This window comes from Falco naumanni, chromosome 4 (genome assembly GCF_017639655.2).
Source record: "Falco naumanni isolate bFalNau1 chromosome 4, bFalNau1.pat, whole genome shotgun sequence".
In the NCBI taxonomy this organism is placed as follows: domain Eukaryota; kingdom Metazoa; phylum Chordata; class Aves; order Falconiformes; family Falconidae; genus Falco; species Falco naumanni.
Genome location: NC_054057.1, coordinates 85,200,612 through 85,215,567, shown reverse-complemented (window position 1 = coordinate 85,215,567; position 14,956 = coordinate 85,200,612). Strand labels below are relative to the sequence as shown.

Here is a 14,956-nt window from a genome sequence, read left to right as displayed (position 1 = left end):
GATGCTCTTTGTGTCTTTACGTGGGTCTCGCTGTGCACAGTGGTGTGTTGCCACTGCTGATAAATTCATTCCCCGCTAAATCTTTGGCTCACCTTTTGAGGCTAACATCAGACAGGCACGCAGGTGACAACCTTGGTGCTTGGTGGGACACCTGCCCACCTTGCAGGGCTTGCCAGATGGTCCTTGAGGGTAACTTGGGATCACCTGCCTTAGTGACCTAGAAAGTGGCGGGTAAGGAGTTGTTGTGCACTGCAGTACAGGTGATGTTCTCAGCCCATGGGTGACTTCCTGACTCACGGGCCAAGAATTTGTTCCAACATCCTCATTTATGATGGGGGTTTTGATGGGCAGAGAAAGAAGAGCAGCCATCTAGGAACCCTGGAGAAGTGACGTGTTACCCTGGCCAAATATGAACCGATCTGTCAGAATAGTGCCCTCCATCTTGCACATAGAGTTCAAAACTAATGGCCTGTGGTTTAAAAGCTGCTCTGGGGAAGGGCTGTGTGTGGAACAGCTTGAAAGATGGGTTTCCCCTCCTTGGAGCTGCAGATTAGCATGCATTAAATCCAGCTCTGCCCCAGCTTGTTTACCGTCACGCTGATCATGTGCCTGACTCTGTGGGATACATTCGGGTAGGTTCATGGCCCAGCTCTGCTGAGAAAGGTGCGGAGCTACTGCTGCTCTGACAGAGCAGAAATCACACAAAAAGCGCTGGGTCGTAAAGTTCCAGCACTGTGCAGGAGGAGGGCTGCCGGAGCGGGGGGCTGCTGCCTTCCAGGGGGCTGCACCACACTGTCTTCTGCAGTGCCACGCTTAAGCATGAGAGGCAAAGATCCCTCTAATCCCAAATTCCGTCTCCAACAGGGGCCAAAGTGGGTGCAAAGGGAAGAGCGTAAGAGCAGGACGAGCTTGCAGGGACATTTTGCGTGTGTGTCCCTCCAGCTGCTGGTGATACCTGCCTCCCCAAACCGAGCACAGGTTTGTGAACCCTGATGGGCTTCTCATCTCCAAACCTGCCTGGGCTCCCGCAGAGGCTGTGCAAGCTCCCAGCATGGGCTGGGGTCTTGCACAAATCACTGCCCTCCACCACAGGCTGCCGAGGCCTGGCATGGGTCACGCCACAGAAGCCAGCATGGGCTGAGCCTCACATAGCGTGCCTGTCGCTGCTTTTCACTATTGGGCACCGAGTTTGCATCCTGGCATAAATGGGAAGTGACCACACGTTCATTTGCCTTTTCCTATTTCACTTTGGGGTAAATAAACCCCGAGCTGGGGCTGCAGAGTGTGCTGGAGGGCTGCCAGGCGCGGCTGCATGTTTACCCAAGCCATGGCTCAGGAAGGGAGAGTTGTCAAAGCAGGGTCACAGGTAGTGAAGGAGAGAAGAGGCTTTGAATCTGTTTGCGACATGAATTAATGATTAACGCCACGCTCTGCCACAGCAAAACCCCCAGCGTGTGAGGGCCGGGAGTGAGGCATGTCAGCGGGGCCCAGTGTGGGCAGTGCTGCTTTCAGCGCAGGGTTAAGGTGCGCTGGCATGCAGCAGACATCCAGGGCTGGCACCTGGCTGGGCACAGCGTTTTTGGAGAGCCTATCCAGCTGAGCGAGGGGGCAGCAGGATGGGGGATGCTTCATGCAGGGTCCCCGGGGCTGCTGCGTTTGGACTTTGCAGCACAGCGCATCCCAGAGCCCATCACTGCTGCCAGTGTGGCTCGGAGCGATGCTCCACGCCGCCGGCAAACCCTACGCGGCTGTCCGAGCCCACTGTGGCCGCGCCAGCCTGCCCGGCCAGCTCTGCGGCCAGAACCCAACCATCTCGGGGCTGGTTTGTTTTCTGTCTCATCCCTGCGGTTTCCTCCCAGCCTGCGCTCAGGAAAACGTCTCAGCGACTCCGGAGCAACCACGTGGCCCCACCGCCATCCCCGCAGGACCGACATGATGTAATCGCAGGCCCTGAGCCGTGATGCAGAATCACTCCACTCCGGGCCGCTGCGCTTATTGGCTGCGTGGCCCTGGTCCTACAGGCGGGGTTTTCCCTACCCTGCATCCACGCTTACCCCGGGGAGCCCCACCCCGCGTGGCATCCATCGCCCTCAAAACCCACCCATCCCACCGAGCCGCCGGTGCTTTCTCCTCCTTCGCTGCACAGAAGATGCTGCTTGTTTGCTTTGGTCCTCCAGAGCGGGGGAGAGCATCGTGTGTGTGTCCACGGGGGCACAGACGCTCCGGCTCCGGGGCGGGGGGGGGGGGGGGGGGGGGGCGGGGAAGGGTCCCGGTAAAATCCGTCTTTTCTTCCAGCTTATGCAAAAATAAAGCCGTGTTTACACGTGTGATCTCCCTTCTCCACGTCTCATGGGGAAGGCTGTGTCCCAGGTCTCGCGTGGGTTGTTAAAGGCGTGTGCCCCTCGTGTTTGCACAAGGCTGCCCTAGATCCTCGTGGGACCACGGTGCATCCATCCCCCCAGCGCTGGAAACCTGCCCTCCCTCCTGCCGTGCCGGCTGCTGCCAGGGCTTTCCTGAAACCCCAGGGAAATGTCCCGCTGCCACAGAGCCCGGCTTCTCCCTGGTGTTCCACATAAAAACGGGGGGCTGGGGAGAGAACCCGGTCCCCCTGCATGCCCCATGGCAGGCGGTGGATCCCTGGACGGAGGCGAGCGAGCAGCTGCAGTGGCCTGTGTGCAGGTGACACTGCCCCAGCCGCCAGCGTGGAGCTGAGCCAGGGCTTGTCCCCAGCTGGGGCAAGGGCTGGTGTACCCAGCCGGAGGGGGGGAGGGGGGGGAGGGTGCAGAGGGGTTCAGCAGGGCTGCACACCCACGGCTCTGCCATCACCACGTGCACGCCCAGGGTGCTCTGCCTGGTCCCCGTGTTGCACCACGCTGTGCAGGGGCTCCCTGTGTTGTACAGGGGCGCCCAGCGTGCCGCCACATGGCAGCCAGTGGGGCTGGGGGTGGGGTGGGGGGGTGGGTTCAGGGTGCTGCCAGGTTTAATTAATCACAGGTAGCCCCAGACTGCGCTCGGTGGCGCAGAAGCGAGGGCCGACGTTCAGGGGGCTGATGTAGCATTTTCTTTTCCTAAATTACCCCCAGCAGCAGGACACGCAGGGCGCAGCGCACAGCCCTGCCCCACTGAGACCCCCCACCCGTGGGCGGCCACGGTGCTGACCCCAGTGGCACCAGCGGTTTTCCCAGTTCCCACAGCTCGTGGTGGCGGGGTCACACCCGCCGGGGTCACAGGACAGCGTCGGTCCTTCCGCGGCCCCTGACCGGGATCACCGGGGCTTCTCCCAGCCTGGGCCGTGCCGGGGTCGGGCAGCGGTGCCGGGACCTGCTCCGGGCCCTGGGGCTGGGGGGGGGGGTGGCAGATGTCACCGCCAGCCTCTGTGCCGGCAACCTCAGGAGCCTCGAGGGGTGACATGGTGGCCCAAGCACACCCCAGCACGTGGCCTCCACGGGGTGCTGCCACCGCCACCACCCCCACCCCCGCCAGCCCCCCTGGCTGCTCCCCCAGGGCCGGGGCTGGGCAGCACCGAATGCCCAGCCCAGGTATTCGGTGCCTGTCCCCATGTCTGGGTGCCTGTCGCCAGAGCAGTGTGCCTGTCGCCAGGGCTGGGTGACTGTTGGCAGGGCTGGGTGACTGTCCCCATGTCTGGGTGCCTGTCCCCAGGGCAGTGAACCTGTCCCCAGGTCCGGGTGCCTGTGCGCAGGGGGCTGCTGCCTGCCTTGCTGCCCGCCCCAGCCCCGCCGCACCAGCTGCCCGCCCGGTGCCGCGGGGTCCCGGTGCCGGTGCCGCGGGGCGGGCAGTGGCGGGGCGGGCAGTGGCGGGGCGGGGCGCGGCGGCGGCCCCGCCCCCTCCCCCCGGTAGCAGGTCTGGGCACGGTTCGCGGGAGCAACTTGGCGGCTCGTCGCCTTCCTCCGTCTCCCCGGGCCAGCGCGGCCATGGCGAGCGGGCGGCCCCGCCGCTCCTAGAGCCGCCGCTGCCCGGGAGCCGCCGCCGCCGCCGCGATGAGCGCCCTCGCCTTCGACGACGCGGCCCTGGAGGGGCTGGCGCCGACCCTCGGCCTCTCCGGGGGCAGCGACATCGACACGGCCCTGCTGAGCGACATCGACGGTGCGTCCCGTGCCGGGCAGCGGCGAGCGGGGCCGGGCTCGGTGCATGGCCGGGACCGGGCTGGGCTGTAACCGGGGCTCGGTGCGTGGCCGGGACCGGGCTGGGCTGTAACCGGGGCTCGGTGCGTGGCCGGGACCGGGCTGGGGTACAACCGGTGCTCGGTGCATGGCCGAGGGGTTGGGCTCGGTGCGATACCGGGGCTCGGTGCGGGACCGGGACCGGGCTAGGTGCATGGCCGGGGCTGGGGAGAGCAGGCTCGGTGCGCGGTCAGAGAACCGGCACATGACGGCGTGAGCGGGGTCGGTGCATCACCGGGACTCGGTGCGTGGCCGAAGGATCGGGCTTGGTGCACGACCGGGACACAGCCGGAGAGACCGGGGTCGGTACCGGGCCCGGCGTGGGGGACACGCCGAGCTGCCGGAGCAGGGCCGGCCGGGCTGGCTCCGTTACCGGGGCACGGCGGGGGGGCTCGAAGAGGAGCGTTGTCCCCAGGGCTGGGAGGGGGGGGGCACGACACCGGGACCCCCAGGCTGGAGGTGCCGGTGCCGGGACAGCCGAGACGGGCGCCCCCCCCACCGACCGCAGCATCGTGTCGCCTCTAGCCCCGCCCCCCGTGACGTCACCGGCGGGGTTACTCCCGGTCATTCCCTTTAGGACGCCTGGGTTCCCTGAGCCACCCCACGGGGACGGGATGGGGGGGCTGAACGGAGCATCCCTGGGGCTGGGAGCCAGCGGCACCCACCTCCCCGCCCAGCCGGGGCTCTGTGGGATGGGGATGCTGCCCAGGGGTCCCATTCCCCTAGGGGACCCGGTGCCAAGGGGACCTGCTCTCCACCACCATGGCACCCAGGACTTTCCACTGCTGGGTGTAACATTCTGGCTTTAGCAAAAAAAAAAAATGGGGTTTCCCGGCTTTTGGCCAGCCCTGCGCTCACCTCGCCGCATGCTCCACCGGCTCTGCCAGTCTGCCAGGACTGGCAGAGCCGGTGGAGCATGCGGTGAGCTCTGCGACGCCTGCCCCACTGCAGGGTCCAGGGGGAGTCTCTCCTCCGGGACCCAGGTTGGAAGTGACATCCCCAGGGCTGAAGGCGCATCCCAACGGCAATTGGGGCAGATCCGGGTGCCACATGCCTCCCCTGGTGAGGTTTTGGCTTTGGGAAGGATGGTAGCTGCAGGCAAGCAGGCAGGAGCCATGCTGGTGTCCCCTTGGGTCCCCTGGGACCCATTCAGGGCTGAGCGGTGCCCAGCACTAGAAGGTGAGGGTGTCATACTGTGGGGTTTTGCCACACTTCTTTAGCCATCTGGACCACCCTGTGCCCCATGTGACTGTGTCCCTCCATGAGCTGCAGGTTTGCCACTGGTCCTCAGGTGGCCACAGGCTGTCCCCATGCCCATCCTGGGGTGACCATGGGATGTGCACTCAGGGATGTGGGTACCCTGCACCTGCTGGGACTTGCCAGGACCCACAGCCATGTGGCTCTGCCCCACGGGCTCCTGAATCAGCGGTGGAGGTCCCCGTGGCACCGCTGGGTGCCCATGTGATGGTGTGGGTGGCAGCGGGTGCAATGTATGGGACAGAAATACCTGGTAGGTGTTGGGCGGCTGTGAGAACCGTGCCCACCCCGAGGGCTGAGTGGTAGGAAAGGGGGTGCTGGGAGGGAGCACCCCCTCTCTGCAACCCCAGACATTGCTCTCTTGCCCCTGGAGCATGGGGAGCCTTGGGGCGTCTTTTGAGGAGGGGGGGGCGGGAGCCCCTCTGGATGGAAGCCCACCTGCACAGAGATGGGTGCTGAGAGCTGGATGTCTTTGTGGGGGAAATGGGGCTGCGCAGAGACCCCTGTCCTGTGGGGTGTCCCCTCCGGGCGCTGGGTATCAAGCGAGGAGCATCGCGTTGGGCTGGCCGGCAGTGGGGAGTGATGGATGGGACACGGGGCTAAGGGGTTAACGGTGGCTGACCCCGAGTAACCGCCGGCGGGTGGTGGCAGGGTGCCCGGTAGTAACCCGCCACCGGGCTCACCTTGGCACGGCGGGGCTGTCTGGGGGTGGCGGGCGGCCGGCGGGCGCGCGGGCGGCGATTGGCGGAGTCACATCACCCCATCGCCGGCCTCGCTCCAGGCCTGGCGCGGGCAGCGGCAGGGAGGAGGGAGAACATGGGAGAAAATATCCTGGTGCCTCGTGGTGCCCCAGCACGGGGCTGAGCAGGGGCGGCAGCCTGCTCCTGGGGACCCCCGGACCCCCGTGTGCCCACTGGCATGGAGTGTGCCTTCGAAGGTACCCCCCCCTCCGTGCCACCCTCCTCCTCCCTGCCTGGCGCGGTCACTGCTGTGGTCCCTCTCGGGGTGCTGCACCCCATGGGGGGGCGTCCGGGGGCTGTGCATGTTGGTGGGGCATTGCAGGGGGGGTGCAGGGGGGCTGCGACTGGGCGTGCGGCTGCGGGGGCATCCCGGGGTGTGTGTGCCTGGGGTACTGTGGTGGGGACGTCCCAGGGGGTGTGTGCCTGGGGTACTGCCGCGGGGGCATCCCAGGTGGGATGTGCCTGGGGTACTGCCACGGGGGCATCCTGCGGGGGGTCTGTGCCTGGGGGTGCCACCGCAGGGGCATCCTGGGGTGTGTGTGCCTGGGGTACCGTGGTGGGGGCATCCCGGGGGGGTCTGGCCCCTGCGGTGGTACCCCCAGGCTATCCTGGGGTGTGTGTGCCTGGGGTAACACGGCGGGGGCATCTTGGGGGGTTTGTACCTGGGGGTACTGTGGTGGGGGCATCCCAGGGTGTGTGTGCCTGGGGTACCGCTGTGGGGGCATCCTGGAGGGGTCTGTGCCGGGGGTACCACCGCAGAGGCATCTCGGTGTGTGTGTGCCTGGGGTACCACTGAGGGGGCATCCTGGGGGGTGTGTGCATGGGGGTACTGCTGTGGGGGCATCCCGGGGGATGCGTGCCTGGGGGTACCACTGCAGAGGCATTCCGGGGGCTGTGCCTGGGGTACCACCGTGGGGACATCCCGGGGGGTGTGTGTGTGCCGGGGGTACCACTGCGGGGGCATCCCAGGGTGTGTGTACCTGGGGGTACTGTGCTGGGGGCATCCCAGGGGGTGTCTGCCTGGGGGTACCGCTGCGGGGGCATCCCAGGGTGCTTCGGTGGGAGCATCCCAGGACATCTCAGCGGGGGCATCTCTGGACAGCCCGATGTGTGGCTGTCGGGGTGTGTCAGTGGTGCCACCCTGGGGCACCTAGTTCCCACTGAGCTGGGCAGACCCCTGAGGGTATTTACCCCTGTGCTTGCCCAGCTCCCTCCTGGGGGTGTCGTGGGCAGGCACGCCTGGCGCAGGGGTCTGGCACATCCCAGGTGTGCCACCCCTCTGTCCCAGCCTGAGCACCCCCTCCCCTTGATGCAGGGGCTTCTTGTGGGGTTGTCGGGGTTTCCAGTGCACAAGCCTGTCTCTGCCCTGCTCGACCTCACAAACAGGCTGAGATTTTCCCTGCCACCCCAGACGGGGATGGAACCCTCTGACTGCTGGTGGCCAGGGCCCAGCACCCCCATTGCAAGCACCGTGCCTCAGTTTCCCCATTGGCAGGGTGGCCAGCAGGCTGTGAGGAGCAGGGCGCAGCAGATTCCTGGGCTCGCGGGGAATTTTACCCCTGAGTTACGAGGATCTGTCCCCAAAGTGCTGAGCTGTGGGGTGGGCAGCATGGGGTCAACCCGGGAGATGTGGGGCCATGGCAGCCACTGACGGTACTGGGGGGGGGGCTGTTTTGCAGACATGCTCCAGCTGATCGGCACGCCGGACAATGACTTCTCGGGGCTGTTCGACTCACCGTTCAGTGCCCCTGACAGTGCCGTGCCCCCGGGGCTTCCCCCTACCCCGGGCACCCTCAGCACCTACCTGGGTCCCAGCAATCCTCCCCCCGCCACCCCCACCGGCAGCGTCTACCCGGGGCCCACCGGCATGGCAACCTTCACCCCCCAGCCCCCAGCCCCGCTTCTGCCAGCGCCAGCCCCGGGTGTCAAGGAGGAGCCGGCGGCCGTGCCCAGCAGCCAGCCCCAGCCCAGTGTGATGCTGGCCCCCAGCTTCGTCCCTGCGTCCCCTGGCCAATTCAGCCCCCAGCCCCTGGTGGGCTACCAGAACCAGCACAGCTTCTCCGGTGAGCATCTGGGGTCCAGGGGAGGTCGGGGCCCCCTGCGTGGGGGGCTGGTTGCGAGGGTCTCTTGCTGGAGGGGGGATGCATCCCTGTGGGATGGGGCTGCCCTGGGGGGGTCCAGTAATGCTGTGCTCTGCTCCGTGCCCAGCCCTGCAGCCGGGGGGTGCAGGCCAGGCTCTGCCCAGCCCCCTGCCCACCCCACAGCCAAGCCAGCCTGTGGCACTGTCCGGCCCCGTGCAGAGCGTGGCACCCCAGCAGCTCCTTGCCACCACTGCCCCGGCTGCCCAGCCCGTCACACCGCAGATCCAGCCAGTGCCGGTAAGCCCAGAGCCAGGGGTGGGGGGTCCCAGTGGCCTTCCCAGCCCCACTGACCCCCCCGCCCCTCAGGTCCTGCTGCAGTCCCATTTCATCAAGGCTGACTCCCTGCTGCTGACGGCCGTCAAGACAGATGCTGGCAGCGCCAAGACCTCCAGCATCACCTCCCTGACCACCAGTGCCAGCAGCTCTGCCACCCCGCTGCAGGTGCCGGTAGGTCCCACCGCCGTGCCGCTCCGGGGCCGGTGGGATGCTCTGAGACCCCCGCCAATGCCTCCCCACATCCCCACAGGCACTGGTGAGCGGAGGGACCATCCTGGCCACGGTGCCGCTGGTGGTGGACACCGAGAAGCTGCCCATCAACAGGCTGGCGCCCAGTGGGAAGCCGGCACTGGTGCAGAGCAGGGGGGAGAAGCGCACGGCGCACAATGCCATTGAGAAACGCTACCGCTCCTCCATCAACGACAAGATCGTGGAGCTCAAGGACCTGGTGGTGGGCACTGAAGCCAAGGTAGGAACCTGGGGGTGGTGGGGCAGTGGTGGGTAAGGGGGGGCTCTGCCCAATGTCTGGGCTGAGCCGTCCCTGCCCGCCGGTAGCTCAACAAGTCAGCGATCCTGAGGAAGGCGATCGAGTACATCCGCTTCCTGCAGCAGAGCAACCAGAAGCTGAAGCAGGAGAACCTCTCCCTGAAGATGGCCATGCAGAAGAACCGTGAGTGGAAAGACAGCTCTCGGGGGCGGGGGGGGCTCAGCCCCAGGGCTGCCGTACCCCCAGCACCTCTCAACCCACCCTGCTCCCCACAGAGTCCCTGAAGGACCTGGTGGCCTCCTGCAGTGGGGGGGCCAAGGCAGAGGCCCCCATGGAGGTTGTGAAGGCAGAGGTGATGGAGATGCTGACGCCGCCACACTCGGACGTGGGCTCACCGTCCCACAGCAGCCCACTCTCGCTCAGCGGGGGCAGCAGCAACAGCAGCAGCGACTCAGAGCCCGACAGCCCCCTCTGCGACCATGGCAAGGTGTGTGTGGGGGCTGTGAGGGGGATCCCCCTGCCCCAGTCCTCTACATCACACTGGGGGTGCCAGGAGCAAAGCATGCCAGATGTCGGCATGGGGAAAGGAGCTGTGAGCCCTGGTCTTGCTCTCTGAGGCTGCTCCTCACCCCATCTGGGGCTGGAGGGAGGGGTGTGGGGGCATTCTGGGGTGCAGTGGGCTGCTGCACCTGTGCTCTGTACCCCAAAATGTGCCCTGTGCCCCGTCCGCACACCCCATGCCTGTGCCCCTGGGGCTCACAGCAGCTCTGCCCGCGCAGGTGAAGCAGGAGCACCTGCCGCCCTCACCCAGCAGCCAGGGCATGCTGGACCGCTCCCGCATGGCCCTCTGCGCCTTCGTCTTCCTCTGCCTCTCCTTCAACCCCCTGGCCTCCCTCCTCCGTGGCTCTGGTGCTCCCGCTCCTGTGGGGAGCCCGGGTACCGCTGGCCCCGGCAGGAGCATCATGGCTGAGGCTGGCACTGTGGGTAAGCTCTGGCACGGGGTGGAAGCCACTGGGATGGAGGCTTTCAGGGGGGTGGTGGTTGAGGTGGGCACAGGTGGAGGCCACTGGGATGGAGGCTCGGGGGGGGTGGTGATTGGGGTGGGCACAGGTGGAGGCCACTGGGATGGAGGTTCTTGGGGTGTCTGGGGTAGGGGCTGCCAGGGTGGTGGGCGTGGGGCAGAGGCGGTTGGGATGGAGGCTGCTGGGGTGGGAGAGGGCTAGAGGCTGTTGAGGTGAAGACCATCAGGGTGCAGGGTGTTGGGGGGGTGCATGGTAGGGGCTACATGGGTCGAGGCTGTTGGGGTAGAGCTGATCAGGGTGGAGGCTGTTGGGGTGGGCATGGGGTGAAGGCTGTCAGGATGGAGGCCGTTGGAGTGGAGAGCGTCAGAGTGGAGGCAGTTGTGGTGGAGGGGGGTGAAGGCTGACAGGACGGGGGGGTCTTAGGGTAGGTCCGAGGTAGGAGATGGTTGGCTTGGAGGCTCCTGGGGTAGGTGCTGCTGGAGTGGAGGCTCTCAGGGTGGGCACGGGGTACAGGCCACTGGGATGGAGACTGGGGTGGGCACGGGGCAGAGGCGGTGGGGTGGCTCTGACCCCTTTCCCGTGCAGAGGAGCCGTGGGGGTGGGCGCAGTGGTTGTGGCCCACACTGGCCTTCTGGGCACTGAACACGGCGCTGGTGCTGGGGGCGGTGGTGCGGCTCTTCGTCTGCGGGGAGCCAGTCACCCGCCCCCACTCCGAGCCCTCCATCCTCTTCTGGCGGCACCGCCGGCAGGCCGACCTTGACCTTGACCGGGTAAGCCCCAGCCTTTGCCCACCCTGCCTGATGGCACCTGCCCCACCTGCCCCGTCCCCACCCCCTGCTGACCTGCCCTGCTCTGGGGGTGCAGGGGGACTTCGCCCAGGGGGCCCAGCACCTGCGGACGGCACTGGGGGCACTGGGGCGGCCCCTGCCCGCCTCCCACGGGGACCTGGCGTGCAGCCTGCTCTGGAGCCTGCTGCGCCACCTGCTCCAGCGCCTCTGGGTGGGCCGCTGGCTGGCCGCCCGCGCTGGGGGGCTGCGCCCCGACCCCCCGCCCCCCGCCCACGTCCGACAGAGCGCCCGCGATGCCGCCATGGCTTACCACCGCCTGCACCAGCTCCACCTTGCCGGTATGGCCCCACGCCATGGGGGGACCTGAGGGATGGGACCCCTGTGCCCCGCATCCCCCCTGAGTCCCCCTGTCCCCATCCCCACAGGGAAGCAGGCTGGCGGGCACCTGCTGGCCATCAACCTGGCGCTGAGTGCCGTCAACCTGGCCGAGTGTGCTGGCGATGCCGTCTCCGTGGCTGCCCTGGCTGAGATCTACGTGGCGGCCGCCCTGCGGGTCAAGGCCAGCCTGCACCGCTGCTTCCACTTCTTGGCTGTGAGTGCGGGGCAGCCCCCTCTACCGTGGGTGGGGGGTCCCCCTGCGTCCCCTGGGACCCAGTCTTGGGTCCCCTCCCTGATCCCCCGCTCTCCCCGCAGCGCCCCTTCCTCTGCAGCGCCCGGCGTGTGGCCCTGTCCCACGGCGGGGCTGTGCCCCCTGCCATGCAGTGGCTCTGTCACCCTTTGGGTCACCGGTTCTTCGTCGATGGGGACTGGGCTGTCAAGGGTGTCCCGAGGGAGACCATCTACAGCTCTGCCGGCAACCCAGGTAACCCACCACCCCCAAGCCCCTGTTTCGGGGAGCAGGCACCGTGCCCACTCACTGCTCCTCTGTGCCGCAGTGGACCCGCTGGCGCAGGTGACCCAGCTGTTCCGCGAGCACCTCCTGGAGAAGGCACTGTCCTGCGTGGCCATGCCTGAGCCCAGCCGCCCTGCTGCCCAGGGAGAGGGGTATGTGCCAGGGTGGGTCCCCCCCCGGGTCATCCTCTCCCTCTGCCCGGTGCGGGGATGGCCCTGCTCACGGCCCCTCTCCCAGCAGGCGGTTCTCCGATGCCCTCGAGTACCTCCAGCTGCTCAATGGCTGCTCTGATGCCAGCAGCACGCCCGGCCCCGCACCTTCCATCAGCTCCGGCTTGGCGGCCGTCACAGGTGAGGCCAGTGCCCCCCCCCCCCAGCAAGGGATACTTCACGTGGGGGGCCACCGGAGTGGCGAACGCCCCGCTCCTACGTCCCTCCCACCCCACAGGCACCGACCCCGTGTCCAAGTGGTGGGCGTCCATCATTGGCACAGTTATTCACTGGCTGCAGGGAGATGAGGAGGGGGCCGAGCGCCTCTACCCGCTGGTGGAGACCATGCCCCGGGTGCTACAGAGCTCAGAGTGAGTGCTGGGGGACATTGGGAACAGCGGGGGCGGCAGCTCATCCCACACCTCCTCACCTTTTTGTGTTGGCACAGCCCCTGCTAACACGCTCGGAGCACCGTGGCTGTGCTGCCCGGTGTCTGCTGGAGGGGGGGCACAGCTTTGCCCAGCGAGGGGCCTGCAGTGACTGTGTCCCCCCCACTTGCAGGAAGCCCCTGCCCCGCGCCGCCCTGCACTCCTTCAGAGCCGTCCGGGCCATGCTGAGCAAGCAGGATGGGAGCCAAGCCAGCCTGAGCCACTGCGAGAAGGCCAGCAGCTGCCTGCGGGAGAGCCTGGAGCTCAGCAGCCCCCCCCAAGGGCACCATTGACAAGGTGAGCTGGGCTGGAGGGGGGTAAGGTGGCCACCCACCCTGGGGGGAGCCCCGGGCCCTCGCGGGAGGTGCCCCCGGTCCTCGCAGGGGTGCATTGTAGTTGCATTGCATGTGTCAGACTGGGAGTGCAATGCCCCTGCCATGCAGCCCGGCGGGGGCCCCGCACAGCAACGCCTGCCCGCAGGGTCCTCCTCGGCCCCCCCTCTGCTGTCCACCCCTCCCCCACACTCACCCAGCTCCCTTCGCACCCCCAGGCGGTCCAGCTCCTGCTGTGTGACCTGCTCCTGGTCACCCGCACCAACCTGTGGCAGCAGCAGATGAGTGCCAGCCAACAGCGCAGCTGCCTCTACCAGGCGTCCGCCCTGGAGCTCCGCGGCTTCCAGCAGGACCTCAGCAGCCTGCGACGCCTGGCCCAGACCCTCCGCCCTGCCATGCGCCGGGTGAGCCCCTCGCCCCTCATCCTGCCCACTCCCCTTGTCCCCTGCACCCGGCTGTCCTCACTGTGTCCCCCCTGCCTTGTCCAGGTGTTCCTGCACGAAGCCACCGCCAGGCTGATGGCCCGCGCCAGCCCCACCCGTACCCACCAGCTGCTGGACCGCAGCCTGCGGAGGAGAGGGGTGCAGGGCAGCAAGACAGGTGGGACACGGGGTGGGACACCCCCCTCCCCACCCGCAGCACCCCACGTGATGGGGCTCGGGGGGGGCTTCTTGCCGATGCTTTGGTTGGTGGTACCTGCCCTGGGGTGGGCAAATGGCTCCATCATCCTGCCAGAGCACCCAAGGGAGGGTGGGTGGCTTCCATCAGCACCCCTGGGGCTGACACTTATTCTCCCCCTCCCCTCGCAGCCGGTGAGCCCGAGAGCCACCCTACGCCGCGGGAGCACGCCGAGGCCCTGCTGCTGGCCTGCTGCTACCTGCCCCCCAGCTTCCTCTCGGGGCCCGGGCAGCGGGTGGGCATGCTGGCCGAGGCCGCCCGCACGCTGGAGAAGCTGGGGGACAGACGGACGCTGCACGACTGCCAGCAGATGATCATCAAGCTGGGCAGCGGCACCACCGTCACATCGGGCTAGCTGGCTGGGGGTGGAGGGGGGCATGCTGCTAGCCCCCCCTGCTAGCCCCCCCTGCTAGCCCCCCCGCTAGCCCCTCTGGGTCTGGGACAGGGGGAAGGGGGTGGCGTGTACCCGTTTCCCCCCGGCATGGGAGCCCCTTCTGCGGGACGGTGTTGGGGAGCAGTTTTTAAGGTGGGGGGTGGGGAGGGAGGGGAGGGCAGGGTGATGCCCCCTGCCACCGGCGGTGGGTGCGGGGGGTCCCGCTGTGGCACCCCCACCACCCCCAGGCTCTGTCGCTGTCCCCAGCCTGCGTGGGTGCTGGGACGTGGGGACCTCTAGTGGCACTGTCCCAGCATTGCAGGGCACTGGGCTGCGCGGCCAGCCTGGCCCCCCCGTGCCCCGGCGCGCAGCGGGGGGGCGTCCTCGCCCCCCTCTCCTGGGGTCCCTCTGCTGCACGGGGGGCTTGGGGACCTCGGCTTTGGCCCCCGGGGGGGGGGGGGGAAGGTTTGTCCGGTGGGGATGGCTCAGGGCCCTCCCCTCAGCCATGCCCATGACAGGCAGGAGGGGCCCCCCCAGCCCAGCCCCTCGCCCCCCAGCACTGAACAGCCCCCCCCTGTTAGCAGCTGCCCCCCCGCCCGAGCACGGCCGGGCCCCAGAGCTGTCGCAGAAGGGGCAGCAGGGGGGCACGGGGCTCCCGGGTGGCTGGTGGGTGCCCCCCTCCCCCTGCTGCACCCCTCTTGTACATAGCCCCCTGCCCCGCCTTGCCTTTTTAAACGGTATTTTCATAGTTGGAGAGTTTTGTACAGACAATTAAAGCTGATTATTTATACCGGTGTGTGCTGGTCTCGGGGGGAGGAGGGGATGGGGACAGACACACACCGAACTTGGGGGACACACAGAGCCTGGCTGGGGAAAGGGACACCCCCCCTTACCCCCACTGGGCATCCTTGGCTGCGGGTCCTGCCTTGTCCCAGCAGGGGAGGGCTGCCTAGGATGGCAGGGAGACAAAGGTGACAGGGATGGGGACACTGGGTGCTAAGGGACCCCAACCACACCCTCCTTACCCCAAGATGTGCTAGGGGTGCTGCCACCTGCCCACACCCCAGCCCCACTGCAGCGTCCCCTCCAGCCCAGCCCTCCAGTGAGACCCTTGGTGCAGGTGGCACCTGGGGACAAAGGGCCAGCCAGGAG

At 67.5% G+C, this 14,956-nt stretch overlaps 1 protein-coding gene and 1 long non-coding RNA gene across 2 annotated transcripts; both read left to right on the top strand.

The window, feature by feature from the left end:
* Positions 1-70: 70 nt before the first annotated feature.
* On the top strand, positions 71-2,330 carry LOC121086370. Its single transcript, XR_005827340.1, has 2 exons — positions 71-978; positions 1,860-2,330. It is a non-coding gene; the product is annotated as an uncharacterized LOC121086370 (long non-coding RNA).
* A 1,514-nt stretch (positions 2,331-3,844) lies between these two features.
* Positions 3,845-14,594, top strand: SREBF1 (sterol regulatory element binding transcription factor 1). The gene is given in 20 exon segments (XM_040591606.1): positions 3,845-4,104; positions 7,858-8,241; positions 8,387-8,556; positions 8,626-8,766; positions 8,846-9,064; positions 9,151-9,265; positions 9,358-9,569; positions 9,862-10,066; positions 10,690-10,874; positions 10,969-11,230; positions 11,318-11,484; positions 11,586-11,754; positions 11,828-11,936; positions 12,025-12,134; positions 12,232-12,364; positions 12,555-12,684; positions 12,686-12,718; positions 12,972-13,157; positions 13,242-13,353; positions 13,563-14,594. Coding segments are annotated over 20 exon segments (3,372 nt in total). The 5' UTR covers positions 3,845-3,998; the 3' UTR covers positions 13,787-14,594.
* The last annotated feature ends 362 nt before the right edge of the window (positions 14,595-14,956 follow it).